General features: G+C 39.9%; 1 protein-coding gene across 1 annotated transcript in view; it reads right to left on the reverse strand.

Annotated features, from left to right (window-relative positions):
* plxnb1b (plexin b1b) overlaps positions 1 to 16,836 on the reverse strand; it is an 84,442-nt gene that overhangs the window by 28,598 nt on the left and 39,008 nt on the right. The window contains exons 3-5 of the mRNA XM_026344670.2: positions 6,284 to 7,454; positions 3,974 to 4,156; positions 158 to 286 (exon numbers count right to left, since the gene is read on the reverse strand). Of these exons, the coding sequence (XP_026200455.1) occupies positions 158 to 286; positions 3,974 to 4,156; positions 6,284 to 7,444 (1,473 nt within the window). The 5' untranslated portion in view covers positions 7,445 to 7,454. The remainder of the gene's footprint in view (positions 1 to 157; positions 287 to 3,973; positions 4,157 to 6,283; positions 7,455 to 16,836) is intronic.

The following is a 16,836-nucleotide window of genomic DNA, read 5'->3' on the forward strand; positions in this document are numbered from 1 at the left end:
GAATAATCCCAGCTACAGACTGCCTTAGTGGAACAGGGAGAACTGGGGCAGAAACGACAGTCTAAATTGCTTCCCTATAGCTTTGGTACTACCATGCAGAAAGGGGGTGTCTAAAAGAAGAGTACAATTACTGCATGCTGTGTGTGTGTGCATATACCATGTTATGGGTCATAATGAAGAGATGCTCCTCTTTCATGTCCAGGATGAGGTCCAAGCTTATGGCTGCATTCTGTTGAATAGAGATGACAGAGTACTCCTCCACCTCCCCATTTGGCCCCAGGAACACCTGTGAAAATATATTAATATGGTTAAAAATAAATATGCATTGATGATATAATTCTATTAAGACATATATTTACAAATATTTTAAAGGGTTAAATAACACAGGCAATAATAAGGAAAATAGGAATTGTAATAAGATTGTGCTATATAAATAATTTTCATTCATTTTCCATTCACTTATTATTCAGGGAGCGACTGTTGAGACCTAGCTGGGGCTAGGTTTGTTAATGCTATTATTAACAATAGTGTGCTTTCAGTTTTGTGGCAACACTCAGGAAAGCCATTCTGTGTTAAAATACATACCATGTGTGCAATAACATGCATACATAACATAACGTGCCAGGCCTAATCACCTGACATCTGGGGTTGACGTCACTTTTGCTCTTGTGGCTGAATGTGAACAAATCCCTGCAGCAAAACAAATTGTACAGCACCCGCACACACACACACACACACACAAGGAAGGAAAACAGGGATTCTGTCTCAGGTCATGAGTACAGCTAGGACAGCGCATTCAAGTATCAATAATTATACATAATATATAGAAATAAATGACCTAGTAACTTTGCTTGTTCATCAGTAAATAAATGTTTTGCATGCTGGTCTCTTATCCAGTCAGTCTGCTTCAAACACACATTTAACGCATTTGTAACAATAGTAGATACATTTATATGGTGTTACTTTGTTACTTTTTTATTTCAGCATGGTCTTTTCAGACACAAAGATGCATTCTAACATACATTCTTAGAAAGCTCCCAGAGAGCTCCTAACGTAGCCCAAAAAGCTCTTGCTGAGAGTCCTAGACTAAGAGTGATTTAGGAAACCTCTCAGAGCAATTCAGAGCGACCTTTTATCTTAATGAGCAGTTGTGGTTGATTCCGTTGCTGGGCAGGATACATTGTTTTAAAAGCGGTGGTTGGTTGATTAAAAAATATATTGTGATGATCTGAGAGAAATGGCTGCCTGGACTTGATGATTTGTAGGTTCAAGTTGTTCAGATAGTGTTAAGACTGTGTTTGGACTGGCTGATGTTGACTGTGGTGTCAGTAGCTGTGGTAATGAACAATTTTAAGAGTTTAGTTAGTCACCATGATGGAGGTTCCTGTAGCATTTAGTGGCAGTGTTCATGTTCATGTTCATGTTCAACATCATTTCATATCAATATAAATTATGTGGGTCTTGAAGATCTTTGATTCCTGACTCTTTACTTCCATCTACACTTATCACAATAAAAATAAAAATGACAATGAGCATAAGTATGAATGCAGCTGGATGGATGCAGATGGAAGAATTCTCTCCCTACATGATCTACACTGTGTGTTCTCACTGTCATTCAGTGTTTGGAGATATTTCTCTGTCCTACCGCCATTTTGTTGCCTGCTTAAGAAACCAAAATTCTCAAAAGTCCTCCTCTTAGCCCCTTTTTCATCTTAGTAGCTCTTTTAAGGGCTACAATGCTTTGTGAAACATTTTTAGCTTTATTAAGATTTAGACTTAACTTTAATAATAATGAATACTTGATTGATCCCCTTGGGGAAATTGTGGTTAGACAGCTGCTAGACGGTATGTCAGCGCTACACTACGGGGTTTCGGCGTCTTGTCCAAGGACACCTCAGCAAGTAGCCAGGAGGAACCGGGACAGTTTGCAACAGCATACAGATGCATGCACTGTAACATGCAGCTGAACAAGGAACCGGGAAGGTTTGTGAATATGGCCTTTGGTTTGTTCACTTCACAAAACACAATAACCAAGCTGGCATTCTTTAAACAGGATAATCCCCTTTTATACATAAGTACATAAAATAAACAGTGCTAGAATGCAAATGCAAGTTTAAATGTAATGTTCATTGTAGGTAGTTGCAGTCAGGAGGACAAAGTGTCCATTAATGACAGTGACATGACACTGACACTGTCCACTCTTCTGACCAACAACCGTACAGAATTCTGAATGAGACTCTCTGTTAGGAAACGCACGTGTCTGCCAGTCAGCGATGACCGAGCACGACTGAATCATGGAGGGCAGTTAGCTGACACAGTGATGTACTGCTCAGGGTTTAGCTGGCTCTATGTGATGTAACTGTGTAAAAATATGTTAATGGCAGTCATTGTGCTATTTCTGCTTGTGCAGGAGGGCCTCGACCATGAGCCATTACAGGGAAGGAAAGACACAAAAAGAGGACTGTGTGGAGACCAGCTCACAATCTGTAAACTCCTGATATCAAGGGGGCTCCTTACAACCTCTTCGCACCACTATTCAGAATGATATAGCTTTTTAGTCCAGTGTTTGCTGTTACTTCTATTAATTACTGAAATAAAAATACAGACTACACTATTCTAATAAAGAGCATGTGTCCAACATGTTATATTCAATCCCAAATGTTATTATTGGCTATTGAGTCAAATGCTTACGGTCTTTTCAAAATAACAGAAAAGAGAGGGCATTTCTGTTGACGCTTGAGTAAGGTCCAAAAGTCTGAGAAACTTGGAAATAATCACAAAGTTTGGAGATTCAGAGACACAAGAAGTTACAACATATTAAGATGAAGAACTAGTAAGAAAATAAGTCTGTTCAGTATTCATCTCAAAGAAAAGAGCAGACAGCTTTGAACCAGTGAAGACATTTTGCACGACACTGATTGAAAATTATACTGAACTTTACATGACAGTTACAACTTGGCAAACAGGAACTGCCTAATTCTACAAAAAATAGCAAATAATGTTGAGGTTCATGAGTAATTAGATGAACATGTAGATGTTCAACTGGAAAACATGTTTGACCTACACACTGTAAGGTCTCTAAATGCCTCACAACATGCATTATCTAAACTATGTACTGTCCATGGACACACACACAACACAGATGATCTACTCTCTCAAAACCAGGGACAACTAACGCTACTATGCTAAACAGACATTGTTCCTTAGCATAAGACCTATACAAAAAGGAGCGTGACAGGTCCAGTTTCCACAAATAATATCAGCTTTCTGGGATACTTCATTGTATTTGAGGGTGAGTGAGTGAGTATTAATAGGAACTCTAAGAGGCTGGCAGTAGTTTTGGTGTATGTTTCAGCACTTTTACACCCCATGAGCCATTACACCTCAAGCTCCAGGACTGAGATTTTGATTTTTTCTGGAGTGCTGAATTCATTCTATTCTTCTCTACACAATGACACCATTTTAGACTTCTACTGGCTGGCAAGGGAGTGCTAGATGACTGCCATGCGTGCAGACAGAGGTATTATAAATATTATAATTTAATAAAAAAAACACTTATGTACATGTAGCCTAAAAAGATTCAAAGATTCAAAGTGTTTACATTAAAATGTTTATCGTCATATGCACAGTAAGGAAAACATGTTTCCCTGTACAATAAAATTCTTGCTGTCCACAATGAATACCAAAGATATATATAAATACAAATATACAAGGATTATACAAGATATTAACTGGATAAAAAAAGTATACGACCCTACGTACAGGGTCTAAAAATAATGACACAAGCTGTCTGGTATGCCAGACTGTACATGAGACCGAACAATAACAGTACAATCACTGCATAAGATGGCAGTTAGTACATAAACAATGTATCTCATGTTAGTGTTTATTTGTGTGTGCTGATAAGAAACACATTAAAATGCAAACTGATGCCCTGCCTGAACATGCTTAAAAATTTGTGACACCATAATACCTTGTGCAGGTCCCCTCTTGAGTCTCCCAGGAATGCAATGGTATGTCCTGCTTGTATACTGACTGCAACAGCAGTGAGACGGGCAGACGGGCTGTCCAGTATGGTCTCTGATTCCACAGCAATTCGGCTTGCCATCGGGCTGGGAGTATGGTCAGAGCCACATGGGTAGGCATCCAGGGTGTTCTAAGAAAAATCAGTGAACGGCGGTTACAACATGTCATGTTCAAGTACACACATGCGCACACTGCATGTAAATATAACTGTTAGTCCTTCAAGTGCTTTGTCATTAGTAAGTCAGTTACAAAGGTAAAAGCAGTGCTTTTATTTATTATTATATTATAATATATTAACAATTATTATAATAATTATTAATACAATAATTATAATTATTATAATAATATTATTAGGTTTTTTGTTTTTTTTATCTGAACAGCATTTATGGTAGAGGGCCTGGGCTTTAGGAACAACTTCACTGGAATCCAGCACCTTCTACTCTCTGTCCATTACAGCTTATAGACAATTAGTTTTTGCCTCCAGTTTTTGGCAGTAGGGAGTCTCTGTTCTGACTGCTGGGTTGTTGATTTTTTTCTCCAAGAGAACATTTGAAAGCAGGGTCATTGCTTCTTCATTGGTCATAAACAATAGGAAGTAGAGGCAATGAACCTGAGAGCTTTGCCTGTTGAAAGCTACTAGTTCTGATGGACTGCAAGTTGACATCTGGTGTTCTGTTATGAATGGACTCCTTAATTCTTTTCAGTTCTTAATTCCTAATTAACTATCTGTAACAATTATCAGATAGATTGGAAAATGTGTTGGTTAAAAATAGCTACAAACCATCTGTGTGAAAATGGAAAGCAAATGGTTTGTAAATGTCTTCTTTGGCTTACTGCTATACTGCTGCTGGTATTGGCAGGTATTTCCTAGTGAAACTCTTTAGCCCAGATGAAGGCGACATGACTTGTGTTGTTTACTTCCATGTTTATTAGCTTGTGGTCTTCTGTGCTTGTTATATTGTATCACAGAACTTCTTGTCTGTTTACACCATTGGTAGGATGTATCCGTTCTATCCGCCCCTGTGTATCACGTCGCCACGCTTTCATGTGCTTTGACCACTAAGATACATACTTTTACAGTACAGTCTAAATATTTTCCAGATTTCCCCACTACATTATGAGTACTATAGTAGTAGTATAGTATAGTTATAAAGCTATGACATCAAGTCTATGAACATGGCTTGGAAACTGGGACTGGCCTTACTGACGGTGATTACACTGTAATAAACACAGTGAGCACACTGTAATCAGCTGGACATGCAGAACTGTAGTAATCATGACAACATAACAAGAAAGGATTGCCAAAATTGTCTTCCAGCCACTAATGTATGGGAGGAGTCCTGAATCCTGATAATCAATGACAAAGCATGTTCCCTGCTGCTTAGACCTCACAGGAGTCCATCCCGGGTGATGATGGACTTTCCTGGCAAAGACTGAATAATGATAGATGCTTATTTCTTTATGTACAGAGATGTTAACCACACTGTAAATCTCTTATTTTAGCTACAGATCCCTCTGGTGTGTCTTCATACATCTGTTTTAGGCCTTGTTAAACACCAACAACCCCGCCTCACTAAATACGGTTAATGTAGCTGATCAATGCCTCCCTGACCAGCCGCTCTATTAAATTACACCGCCTGCTCTATGTTTTCCCCTTGAGCCAGTCAGCTGCATGCAGCTGCACAGGTCAAGGTGCTAGGTACTGCTCCACAGATTCAACAATAAATAAGTGATAATAGAGCAGGTCTTAAGACAAACTTATGTAAATACAATGATTGTGTGAAGTGACCATGAATGTGCACACACATGAAAACACCAAAACAAAGCAGGACTTGGAGCTGTGAGAGGGTCAGTTTAATTGAATCCCTCCTCCACAGCATTACATTTGCCTGTTGCAAAAAAATGGCAAATTAAATTTCATCCTCTCTTATACAGCCACTTTGCTGGAACAAGATGGCGCTGGCCAGCTCTAGATGGGTGGTACCAGCTTTGCCAGATAAAAGCTTTTGTGCAGTAGAAGAAAATAAAGCATCTGGACAGAATGCTCTTTTATAAACAAGAACAATGAAGAAATAATGAAAAAGAATACACACTAATATAAATCGCTAATATAAATCAGCATGCAGGGAATAAGATGCAAGATGTTGTTTTAGCATGATTCTATACCTCTGGTCTAGAGCAAAAACCTTTTGGAAATCATGCCAGCCCCAATAACAAGTTACCACAGAAACCAGCAAACTTAATCAGATGAGCTCACCTCTGGCAGGTTCGCACAATTGGACTTGACTTCATACTCTATGTAGGCTGCCTCTGCTCCTGCTTCTTTGCCCATCTGTGTGTAACATAGGTCTCTGGTGGAGTTAATTCTACGATCCACGTCTTTAAGGTTGAACATGCAGAGGGCTGAGTCCTCACTAGGCTGAGTTGACGAAGCCAAATGTGTGGAGAAGACACCAAGAAGAATCTCTGAGGTTTGACTCTCATCCTTTGAAAGCCCGAGCTGGACAGCTTGTAGGAGGTTGTAAATTTTTCCTGCCCTGGAACGGCATGTCAAGGGCACTTCCACATAGGAGTAATAAGCCTGGTCATCCAAGCACACACGAGAGATGTAGGTGCGATATTCACGTGACTGTGATTTTAGGTCCCGTCTGTAGAAGAGGAAGTATACATGGTGACGGTGTGCGAATGACGCTACAAAATGATGGTCATATTCTGAGAGACGACCTGCCACAGCCAACTTGGCAGTCTCCTCGTAAGAAAAAACTGGTTCTTGAGTAAGGTGTCTTGTGGAAATAGGTGGATGGCTGCTGGTGTAACCGCGGCCCACAAACAGTACTGGCTGCCTGTCAGGATGGGATCGTACCACGAGTCCAACTGTACTCACGTTAGGGTGGTTAGCTGCTACATACTGTGTATCCACTGGCCTTTCTGTGGAGAAAAGTACCTTATCCAAAGAATCCAGACTACGTTTCTGACAGATTCCTTGGTTAACGCTTCCACAGGTAATAAGTTCCATGGAGTAAGGATCAATTAGCAGTAGTTTGTTGTGGTTACTAGTCATCCTAGCTTGAGGGCAGTTGCCCTCAGTAACAGGAGGTAAGCACTCCCGACTGTCTTTGACAGGTCCAGTGTCATCCTGGAGTTCAGGCTTGAGGAACTGATCCAACTGGAATAGGTGATCTTGGGCCCCAATGTAGACCCGACCCACACTGGGGTCGGGATGCAGTGCCAAGTGCTCAAACAGAGTGTCATTCCTTATAAAGGTGGGATAATAACTGGAGGGGGAGGAGTCTGATCCTTGGACAATGCCACTGCCACTGTATAATGAGAAGAAGAGTGAGCCGATGGCTAGCAGCTGAAGAGACAGCAGTTTCTTGATTGCCAGCAGATAAAGGCGATGGACCATCCCTGGAGGCATGGCAGCAGAGCTGAGGGAAACGAGAAACATAGTGTGTTACAAATAACGTCATAACATGCACTACAACCGTACTTGCATTATGACATGGATCCCCATATAATCACATGGTTTCTGGTTTCCTTACATACAAGGAAATTAATTATGTATGGTAACATAAGAGTTGCAATCCGTATGAGAGTTTTACTGTATGATAATTGTCTCACAAAATATCACACTGACAATTATACAGTAAAAATGATGTGTGGGTTAACAACGGATTGGGTTTTATTATCAGCATTTAAGCATTCATACTTTTATTTCTCTTGACAAGACTTATAAACAGCACAGATACTTTGGGCAAAGAAGTTTGATCCATTTCTTTGTTTTGCAGTCACTTGGTGTCCACATTTTTGCAAATTAGATATCCGTCCTAGAAAGCAACCTCACAGTTGCTTTTGGGATATCCATAAACTAAGCTGCTTTTTTACATTTCTTATTTGGGGGGTGGAAATTAGTGATATCAGCATCACCTATCTATTTCCATACACTGTTTATGCATGTGTGTGCTCAATGTTGAATCAGAGAGTCATGCATAGGTGAGATACTGGGTTTTGGCTGCATTTTTTCCATACTGGTACATACATGATTCCATACTAACCATCAACCTTCATAGCCAGTATACAGTGAAACAAGGATACAGCTACAACCTTAGTTTTTTTTAACTGATCCATCTGTTTTGTGATTTGCACTGATCTACACTTTGTTCTCACAAGGACAAAACACTAAACAAAAAAACAGTGTCTTGCCTATGTGGGCCAAGCATATTGATCCTGGATATTTTTTCTTTTGACTTTTATCACTTGATAGTGTTTAATCTAGTCTTGCTGCAGCTGAACAATGTAAACACACCTAATACAACTACTGTTAGAAAAATAAAAATTAATGATTTCTATTTTTATCAACAACTATCAGAAGGCTTTTGGTTGTTTAAACAGCCTCATGAGTACTTCTTTAGCATAAAAAAAGCACTTCGCACATCTGCTCCTCACTATTTGTTTCCAGTGGTATTTTAGAGAGGCATGTCACCTCTTGACCTCCCAGCTCCTCAACTTTAAAAACACATCCTTCTGGATACAATCTGTAACAAAAAGGACAAGATATATGAGTATACTTTGTCCATGAGTGAGAGTCAAGGCACAGGTGACATTTTACTGAACAAATGACTTACTCCACCCTCAACAACAAGCACGTGTGTATTTGTCACTCTGTAATTCAAACACATACAGCATCTTTTTGGCATTACTGGAGACCAGCAAATCTGCGGAAAGCTTATTCCCATTGAAATTCCTGTCAGACCTTTCTCAGACTGGCTACATTCATTTTTGTGTGAAAAAAGGCCCTAGGAAGAGGCCTAGTTAAGTACTATCAGTCCAAGAGGATTTTCAATGTACCAGTACACAATCCTCCTCATTGCTAGGAAACAAGGTACAAAACCCTTTGGCTTCAGAGTCCCTACCAGTAAAACAAGCTGCTGTGATGGGGAAAAAAAAGAGAAGAGAAGAGAATGGCATGAGAACCTTTGCAAAGTGAGAGCTCCTTTATTTGGTCATCTGAATCTGTAGTTTCATGCATACTTTGTAAAATACTGCAATGTCTCCCCTGCTCAGAATTATTAATTCATTGTTTGCTAAAAACTGCAAAACAAACAGAAGCCACAATAAACATGGCAGCCTTTACTCCAGGTCTTTCTTTTCCTGCAGTGAATAATCCCATCCTGCTCAACTTCATTTAGAATTTGAGACATATGAGAACAAGAGAATGGACTCATGATTTAATTCTCAAGCTGAAAATCGCATTTTGCCTCTAAGCGGAACTGTTAGAGGTGAGAGGAAATGTGTGCCTTTAATGATCTTATATAAATGTTTCTTTGCTTTTAGATAATGGACTCCACTTTGTAATAGCCCTGTCTACGGAAACAGTTACTTAAAATGGTTTAGTTGATCGAATATGCAGTAAGCAGTTCAAATGAAACACAGGACAGGCCTGAAAATAAACCTGTCTGTTGAGAGAACTGACACTTTGTACCACACGAAGAAAAGGCTTGAGTTTTCTTGGATTTTGTCTTTTCTCTCAACAAACTGCAAAAGAGTTCTCTTCGAATATAGCAGACACTTAGCAAAGTGTAAAGTGTAGTATTGTCATCACCTGGCACATGTTAGCCACAAATGACACAGCAGGAAACCTGAGGGGTATAATTACCTACTCTGCCAACACACTGGAATAATTCCACTGTTTACCTAATGACTGCTGACTATCACCATGATAAACTATATTATTACACACTACTGTACAGTTTTGGCAACTCTTACCAAGCTGACCTTAGTAATGATAAATGTTCTGATATAGCACGTTTCTACCTAACTGCACTCTTTTTCTTACTCTCTTCTAGCTTTTACACTGCTTTTCAATCACCAATTCACACACTAATCAGAGAGCTGCCATGCAGCTGACCCGACTCACCAGGGGCAACTTGGGGTTCAGCACCTTGCACAAGGGCACTTCAACATGTGACAGGAGGAGCCAAGAATCGAACCTCTGATTGGTTGACAACTGTGCTACTTCCTGAGCCACTTTCCTAGAATTTATGAAATTTTCTACACAGAACAGAATCTTGAAAACCCCACCAACACAGTCCCATGCATTGTAATCTGTGCTACTTTTGATCTGAACACCTACACTGGGAAATTACTATCTAGCCAGTCTACCAATCTACCTACCAAGTCATATTAGAATTATACTATAACATAAGGTAAAGTTAATCAGCATCAGCACATACTTTTAACATGTCCTGTTATGTACAGCTCAATTTAGGCACCAAGACTAATAATAAAAGACATTTTATTTATTGATTAACTCTTGAAAAGTAAAGCACACAGAAAAACCTATATTAAATCTATAATTAATTTGAAAAACTCACTGGTGTGTAGTGACTTGTGTACCCACTTGTGTGCAGTTTTTCAATGTACTTTACAGGTAAATTGTTCTATGCATGGTCTGTGGATTTAGGTTGTCTCACTTGCTTTTGTCTCTTTATGTAATCACAAATGTATTATTTATTATTAGTGTATTTAACAGGAAGAGTGGACAGTCCTAGACTGCTAAGAACTATCTTTTCGCCTAAATTTCATCTGTATTCCGTAGGCAAGAGTACAAGGCAAGTAATTAATGTTTAGGGCTTTACGGGGGCCCACTCAGTAGAACTTGTTTGTCTTCTTGTCTTCCTGGTCATAGTGCTTTACCTGCTACATGTTTGGTCATTACCATGCTGCAGAATGAATATGGGACCAGTCAGGCAACTCAATGGTATTTATGTGATGGATAAAAATCAAAACATCTACATTAAACTTTTGCACAGTACCATATATATCTGGATAACAATTATTTTAAAAAGACATGTGAAACAGTTCAAGCTACTGTATGTGTTTCTGTTAAAACTAAAATTGGTTAATATGTCATTAGATATCTAACCTGATAACTTATACTAATAAATTGTTAAGAAGGCAGATAGTTGTGTGACCTGTAGCAGATGGACAGGACCAGCAGGGTAGAATCCCTATAGTAGAACCCAAACTCATCCCAAACGGACTGGACAGAAGTCCTAGCTGCAACCTAAAGATCCCACAATACACAGAGCATTCCTGAGAGGCACATTCAATTGAGACATCATCTGCTTCATTGAATCCAGCCTTCCATTCATTTGCAATTCATCTGTTCTACATTTTGGGAGAGCCATAGAGGGACAACAGAAAAGTGGGGGGTGGGGTATTTGAAGTGAAAAAAGGTGGAAGAGTGACTGTTGAAAACAGCTAACAAGGCAATGGTGAAAGGGGAAGACAAGGGTTAGACAGAGAGAGAGTGGAAATGATAAAGTAAAATCAGCCCAAACAAGTACTCACAAGCTTCAGTGCTCACTGAGAACTGATGGAATGTGACTAATGATAATACACCAGAGAGAGAGAGAGAGAGAGAGAGGGAGAGCGAGTGAGGGGGGGGTCGAGAGAGTTGGGATGGATGAGGTAACCATTAATTAAAGTCCCTACACATAATTCCACACTCAGCACCCACTCACTCAATAACAGAGCAACTGGGAGGGGAAATAAAACAAGTTTCTAATTAGCGAACACCACACACACACACACACACACACACACACACACACACACACACACAGGGAAGTCCTCCTCAGTATACTAAACAAATAAACTCATTACAAAATGCCCACAGACACACACACGAAAACTGGAACTCATGGCACAGCCATCTGCAGACACTGTCTTTACATCAACAAACACCGTTTACAATACTTTAGTGGGTGTGAGAGCCGACTGTCTAATTACACAAACAAGAGCTGTCAACATCCTCCTTCTGTTTCTACACAACACAACTATCCCCCTGGGGGGAGCAGCAGGCAGCCACATACAGCGCCCAGGGAGCTAGCATGGAGTGTCTTGCTCAAGGACACACCTAACACCTGGTGATGGAGAAGGTTTGAACCTGCATCCCATCCCCATTACCCATTGAGACACCAGCCTTTGCAAAAAGAAAGAAAAGTCAGACCACGGAAGCCTCAGAATGGTTTTGGACAATACTGAGCTACTGCACATGCACCCATTTCTTTAGGAAGCACAATACAGCACAAGTGATTTTATGTACCTAATCTGATTTGAAAATGAATCAACTAAAGCAGCCTGATATTCAAACAGATTTCTACAAAGCTCTATGTTGCCTTCAGGTGATGTCCGCAGAATAGGAAAAAAAAACTTCTTCTGGAAAAACCTCTGGAATTCCAGATGACCAAATTACCATTCACTTTCCAGCACTGTAAATAGTGGTGACTTCACGTAAATACACACAAGTTCTCATGTTACTGGGTTTTATTCAAACACCACAGTGCCAAAAGCCAATGGTGCTTTTTTCTTTAGCAAACAAGACATACCACATTTCTAATCAACCAGAGCAAAGTTGCAGTACTGAGTGTAAAACCTTTCCTCTGGTGAATGAGACATTAGTAACACATTACCTGGAAACCACAACACTTAGTAATCATTTAGTGTTACACCAGTTCATTACTGTACTTACTGTACTGTCGTCTGCTACAGTTACTCCCACCCTGCCTGAAAGGCTTTATAGTAACTATTAATAACAGATTCAGTCATAACATCACAGTTGGCTGTATCACTCAGCTCGATGTGAGCTCTAAACTTTGCTTTTAGAGCTGCATGCTGGACCTACAACTGTTTATTATTAAGTGTGAGATTTCCATTTCTTTTTTCTTGTGTGTGAAAACAAAAACTAAATTATAGTGTGAAATTACAATCACACCCATGAGCAGACACAAAAGCACATTAAAGGTATTCCTGCCTTATGCTTCAAACCTTGTTCTTTCTCTGTTTTTAAAGACACTGATTCCTTTTCACTTTCTTAATAAGCGTACACAAACAGTAGTTACTGTACTGTGCCAAAATTCCAGTTACCGCATTAGTCTGCCTCCTACCGAAGCTGGACAACCCGGCTGAATGTCTGACAAGAAGTTATTAATAGAGAACTCCCTCCCAACAATTGCTTGCCATCTACAAGAACACATTCCTCCTTGGCTTACAAACTGAGCGAGGGAGGGAGGGAGAGGGAGAGAGAGAGAAAAGGAGGGGAATATTTGCCCTGTGCTATCTTCTGGAAAACACATTCTTCTAGAAATTAAGACATGGAGTCCCTTGTTTCCATGATGAGGCCCTTATAAGGGATGAAGTGCCTCAGAGACAAGACATGGACATGTGTCAGTGGTCAAAGGCGAGCCACTTGTCACTGCAGAGGAGTTGGATGGGTAAAGGAAGTTCCCATGGTTGTTAAATTTTATGGCCCAAAAGAAATTACCCTGGGGTAACTGTGGCTGGGTCTGGATACAAGGGAGGACGGATATCCGGAGTTTCAGGGATCACCTCTACATCTTGGTACAACTCAAAGTAGCAGCTTTGGAAGCTAGACTGTTTGAGCTTGAGTTTACTTGATATATTTCTCTTTTTTCTAAAGAAATACTTCGGTTTGGTGCTTTCTTAGCACTGTTTAATGTGCGTAGACCCAAAAATAGACGTAAAGCTTTAAAATATGCTTTACAATTTAAACACAATGACATTATGAGTGCCTTCTATTTCATTAGCAGTCAAAATATTGAGGAAGGAAATTAATTACAAATGAAATGAACATCAACTCCAATCATGTTGCAATAGTCCTTTGAGTCATGTCAATAAGCTATGAAAGGTCATGTCTGTAGGGGAACTGGATGTCAAAGGACACAAATGAGAGCAAAGAAGAAGTCATCAGGGTTATCACAAACAAACAGCTCCAGCTGCCAGATAGGAAGCTATAAAAGTTTATCTGGATCCTAATTCAGATGCAGACAAGTGCGGCTGGCACCACACACATCATAAAGCATCTACAGTGGAGCCGGCAATCAAGTCTGTATACACTAAAGAAGAGGAGCAATAACACTTCAGGGTTAGTCGTATCTCATGTCTTCCCTTTAATATTGTGGTGTTGAGAAAGTGTTGGTGGTGCCATAGACCTTAGAAAAACCAAAACAGCTCGGAGAGTCCCAGAGATGAGGCAGGTTGAGACATAACAACACTACAGCGCAAAAACAACTTACTCACAAATAGTGTGAATGCAATCTACACTGCCTGGCTTCATCCTAACAAAGTTCTCCACACAATACACAAAACAATATCTTAATACAATATTTTCAAAAAGTTTAATGCAGATGTTTTTTAACAGGCAAGGACAACTGTATATACAGCATGTCGGTTTATTTCTTTTCAGTGTCCTGTTCAGTGCTGATCATAGTTGCAGGTGCAGAGTTGTACATTTAAGCAGACTATATAGTGGTCGCTGACTCCCAGTGTGTAAACTCTGTTGTTAAGGGCAGTGACTGTGGATGGCAGCTGTCCAATGGGCCATTTACAGGGTGGGGACGTACACAGAGACCCACACACATGCCATAATTACCAACTTAGCAGACTCCATTTACCTGATTTAGGGTCTTAGTGCAGAGAGTACAAAGGTGACTAATAATCATTACTACAGTAACAGCTAAGAGACACATGACCAAGTGAGACGGTCACTGAACAGAGTTAGAACCTTGATATTGTAAGTCAACCAAAGCAGTAAAAAAGAGGGGGGCGCACATGCAACATATATGCAATGCCCATACAATATACAGTTAAACTAAATAATCATACATACACCTCCAGCAGGAGGCACTAAGCGTGTTACCCTTTAAAGCTTTTAGAAAGCAGGAGTAAAAATGAGTGATTAATAGCTCTGCTCTTCCACCCAGAGCTCTGGTGGGCAGTTATCCTGAGGCAAATTAGCTAAACACAACCTTGACATTAGTTTGCTCTGTACTGGCCTTGTTGGGCACAGTGGGTTTCCATTCTGTCAGCCATCTTGTGCCCACAGGATGTGTGTTTTGAGTAGACATCAGGGGCTGGTTGGTTCAGCTCTCATAGCTCTTTGATGTTTCAAATTTTTACTTTTACTTTGCATTGGTGGAACAAGTGTTGCCTCATTACCACAGTTAAAACTTTGTATAAACTATTTTGTCATGTAATTTACGTGGCAAATTATGTAACATTATTTTTAGCCATATACTACAGTATATACATCAATAGACATGGGTCAAGAAAAAAATGACTAATAAAGTAAGACAATTTTGATTTTATGGCTCTTGGAAGGAAACAGAAGCTGTTGTCTGTGTGTCTCAGCTCCACTGGAGTGTGATATCAGCTGGATTTGCAAACAGTACAATTGTACAGTACACTGTCTAGCACTCTTATGCTGGGAAAGAGGAAAGAGAAGTTGTGACTGCTTGCGTGTGTGCATACCTCTGTTGGTGCACATTTATGTTTCCCTAAGGCAATCCCTTCACACTCAAATTATAGCCTGTGTTTCTACATGCTGATTATGGTGGAGCAAACTATGAGCATATTAGATTACAACAAAATTTTCCCCAAATGATTCAGCAAGTCATCAGAGTCCCTCATGCGTGTTTCAATTCATATACGCTAGAAGTGTATTTTTGAATAGCCACAAATAGAGCATGGCAGCAGCAACCAGATTTATTCCTGGCTCCCTTGAAGTCTTTACACTAAATGAGTTAGTGTAGGAAACTTACTTCATCAGTTCCCTCTTCACCATGAATGCTAAATTTCATACTCCTATAAAGCAAAGAGAACCACGTTATCTGCAAAAAGCACAGAAGATGAACTGGACACTTCCGTAATCCTGGCTGTTCCTTGATATCATTTCTGTGAAAACAATGGCACAAGATAACAACAACAACAACTGGAAAACACGTTTGACTTCCTGCTGAGAATTTGAACATAAATCTCACCCTGTTGTAAAAGAACATGATGGACTGTAGCAGAAGTGCTGAAATCCAATAATCCTGCAGTAACTACCAGAAAGCTCTATGAGGGATACATTCATAAGCTTTCTCCAAGTTTACAAACCATGTAGACTGAAAGGGGAAAATCCCATTCCCCTTCAATGTTTGCTTATGTCTCCAAGACATGACCTCAGTAAAAGGTGCAAAAATAAAGCTATCCCTGAACATTAAGGTTGAATTTATGGGTTTGGGGATATTGAAACATATCATAAATTCCTGCTGGTGTAAAACTAATCACTCCTGCTTCCATGTGCCACACTTCTTTACAGTTTCTTCTTAAGGGAGGCAGGTGGAAACCTGACAACCTCTGTGCCACTAAACCGAAGAAATGTCAGGGAACTGTCACATAGTCCGTTGCAGGTAATAAAGAAATTCTCTACAGCCCATGGGCTGCCTGTTGGGGACCACTGGTCTACACTGTTCCACACTGCAATCAGCATCTCAGTCCAAGCCTTGTCCAAGACCTAAAAATAAGCCATTTCATCCATGCTACCCTATTAAGCTTCCACAAAAATTGCAACATATCTGGAAACCTTTATACAGCTAAAAGGGTATAGCATAAGGCCCAAAGGCTTATGTGGATTTTACTCACAGCAACAGAGAGAAGAACTATATTCCCAGGAACAGCAACATTAAAACTTCACTTCCCTGTCTCTTCCTATATAAGTGGACCTCTGGAAACAAGCCGTCAGTCTGCAAACACCTCAAATACTTCCCATACTCACCTCATTTTCAATTGTCCTAACTCACCTAGACTTATATAGAAACAACCATTCAGCTGCAACATTTCAGTGTGAATTGTATTTTTAAAGTGAAATCACTAGTCATTTTATCATCCAACATTATATCAATCAGACATATTGACAAGAATTGAGATTTATTTTTCCTTGGTCACTGTGTAGCTGATTCAGTG

This window comes from Anabas testudineus, chromosome 5 (assembly GCF_900324465.2).
Source record: "Anabas testudineus chromosome 5, fAnaTes1.2, whole genome shotgun sequence".
Taxonomy (NCBI): Eukaryota; Metazoa; Chordata; class Actinopteri; order Anabantiformes; family Anabantidae; genus Anabas; species Anabas testudineus.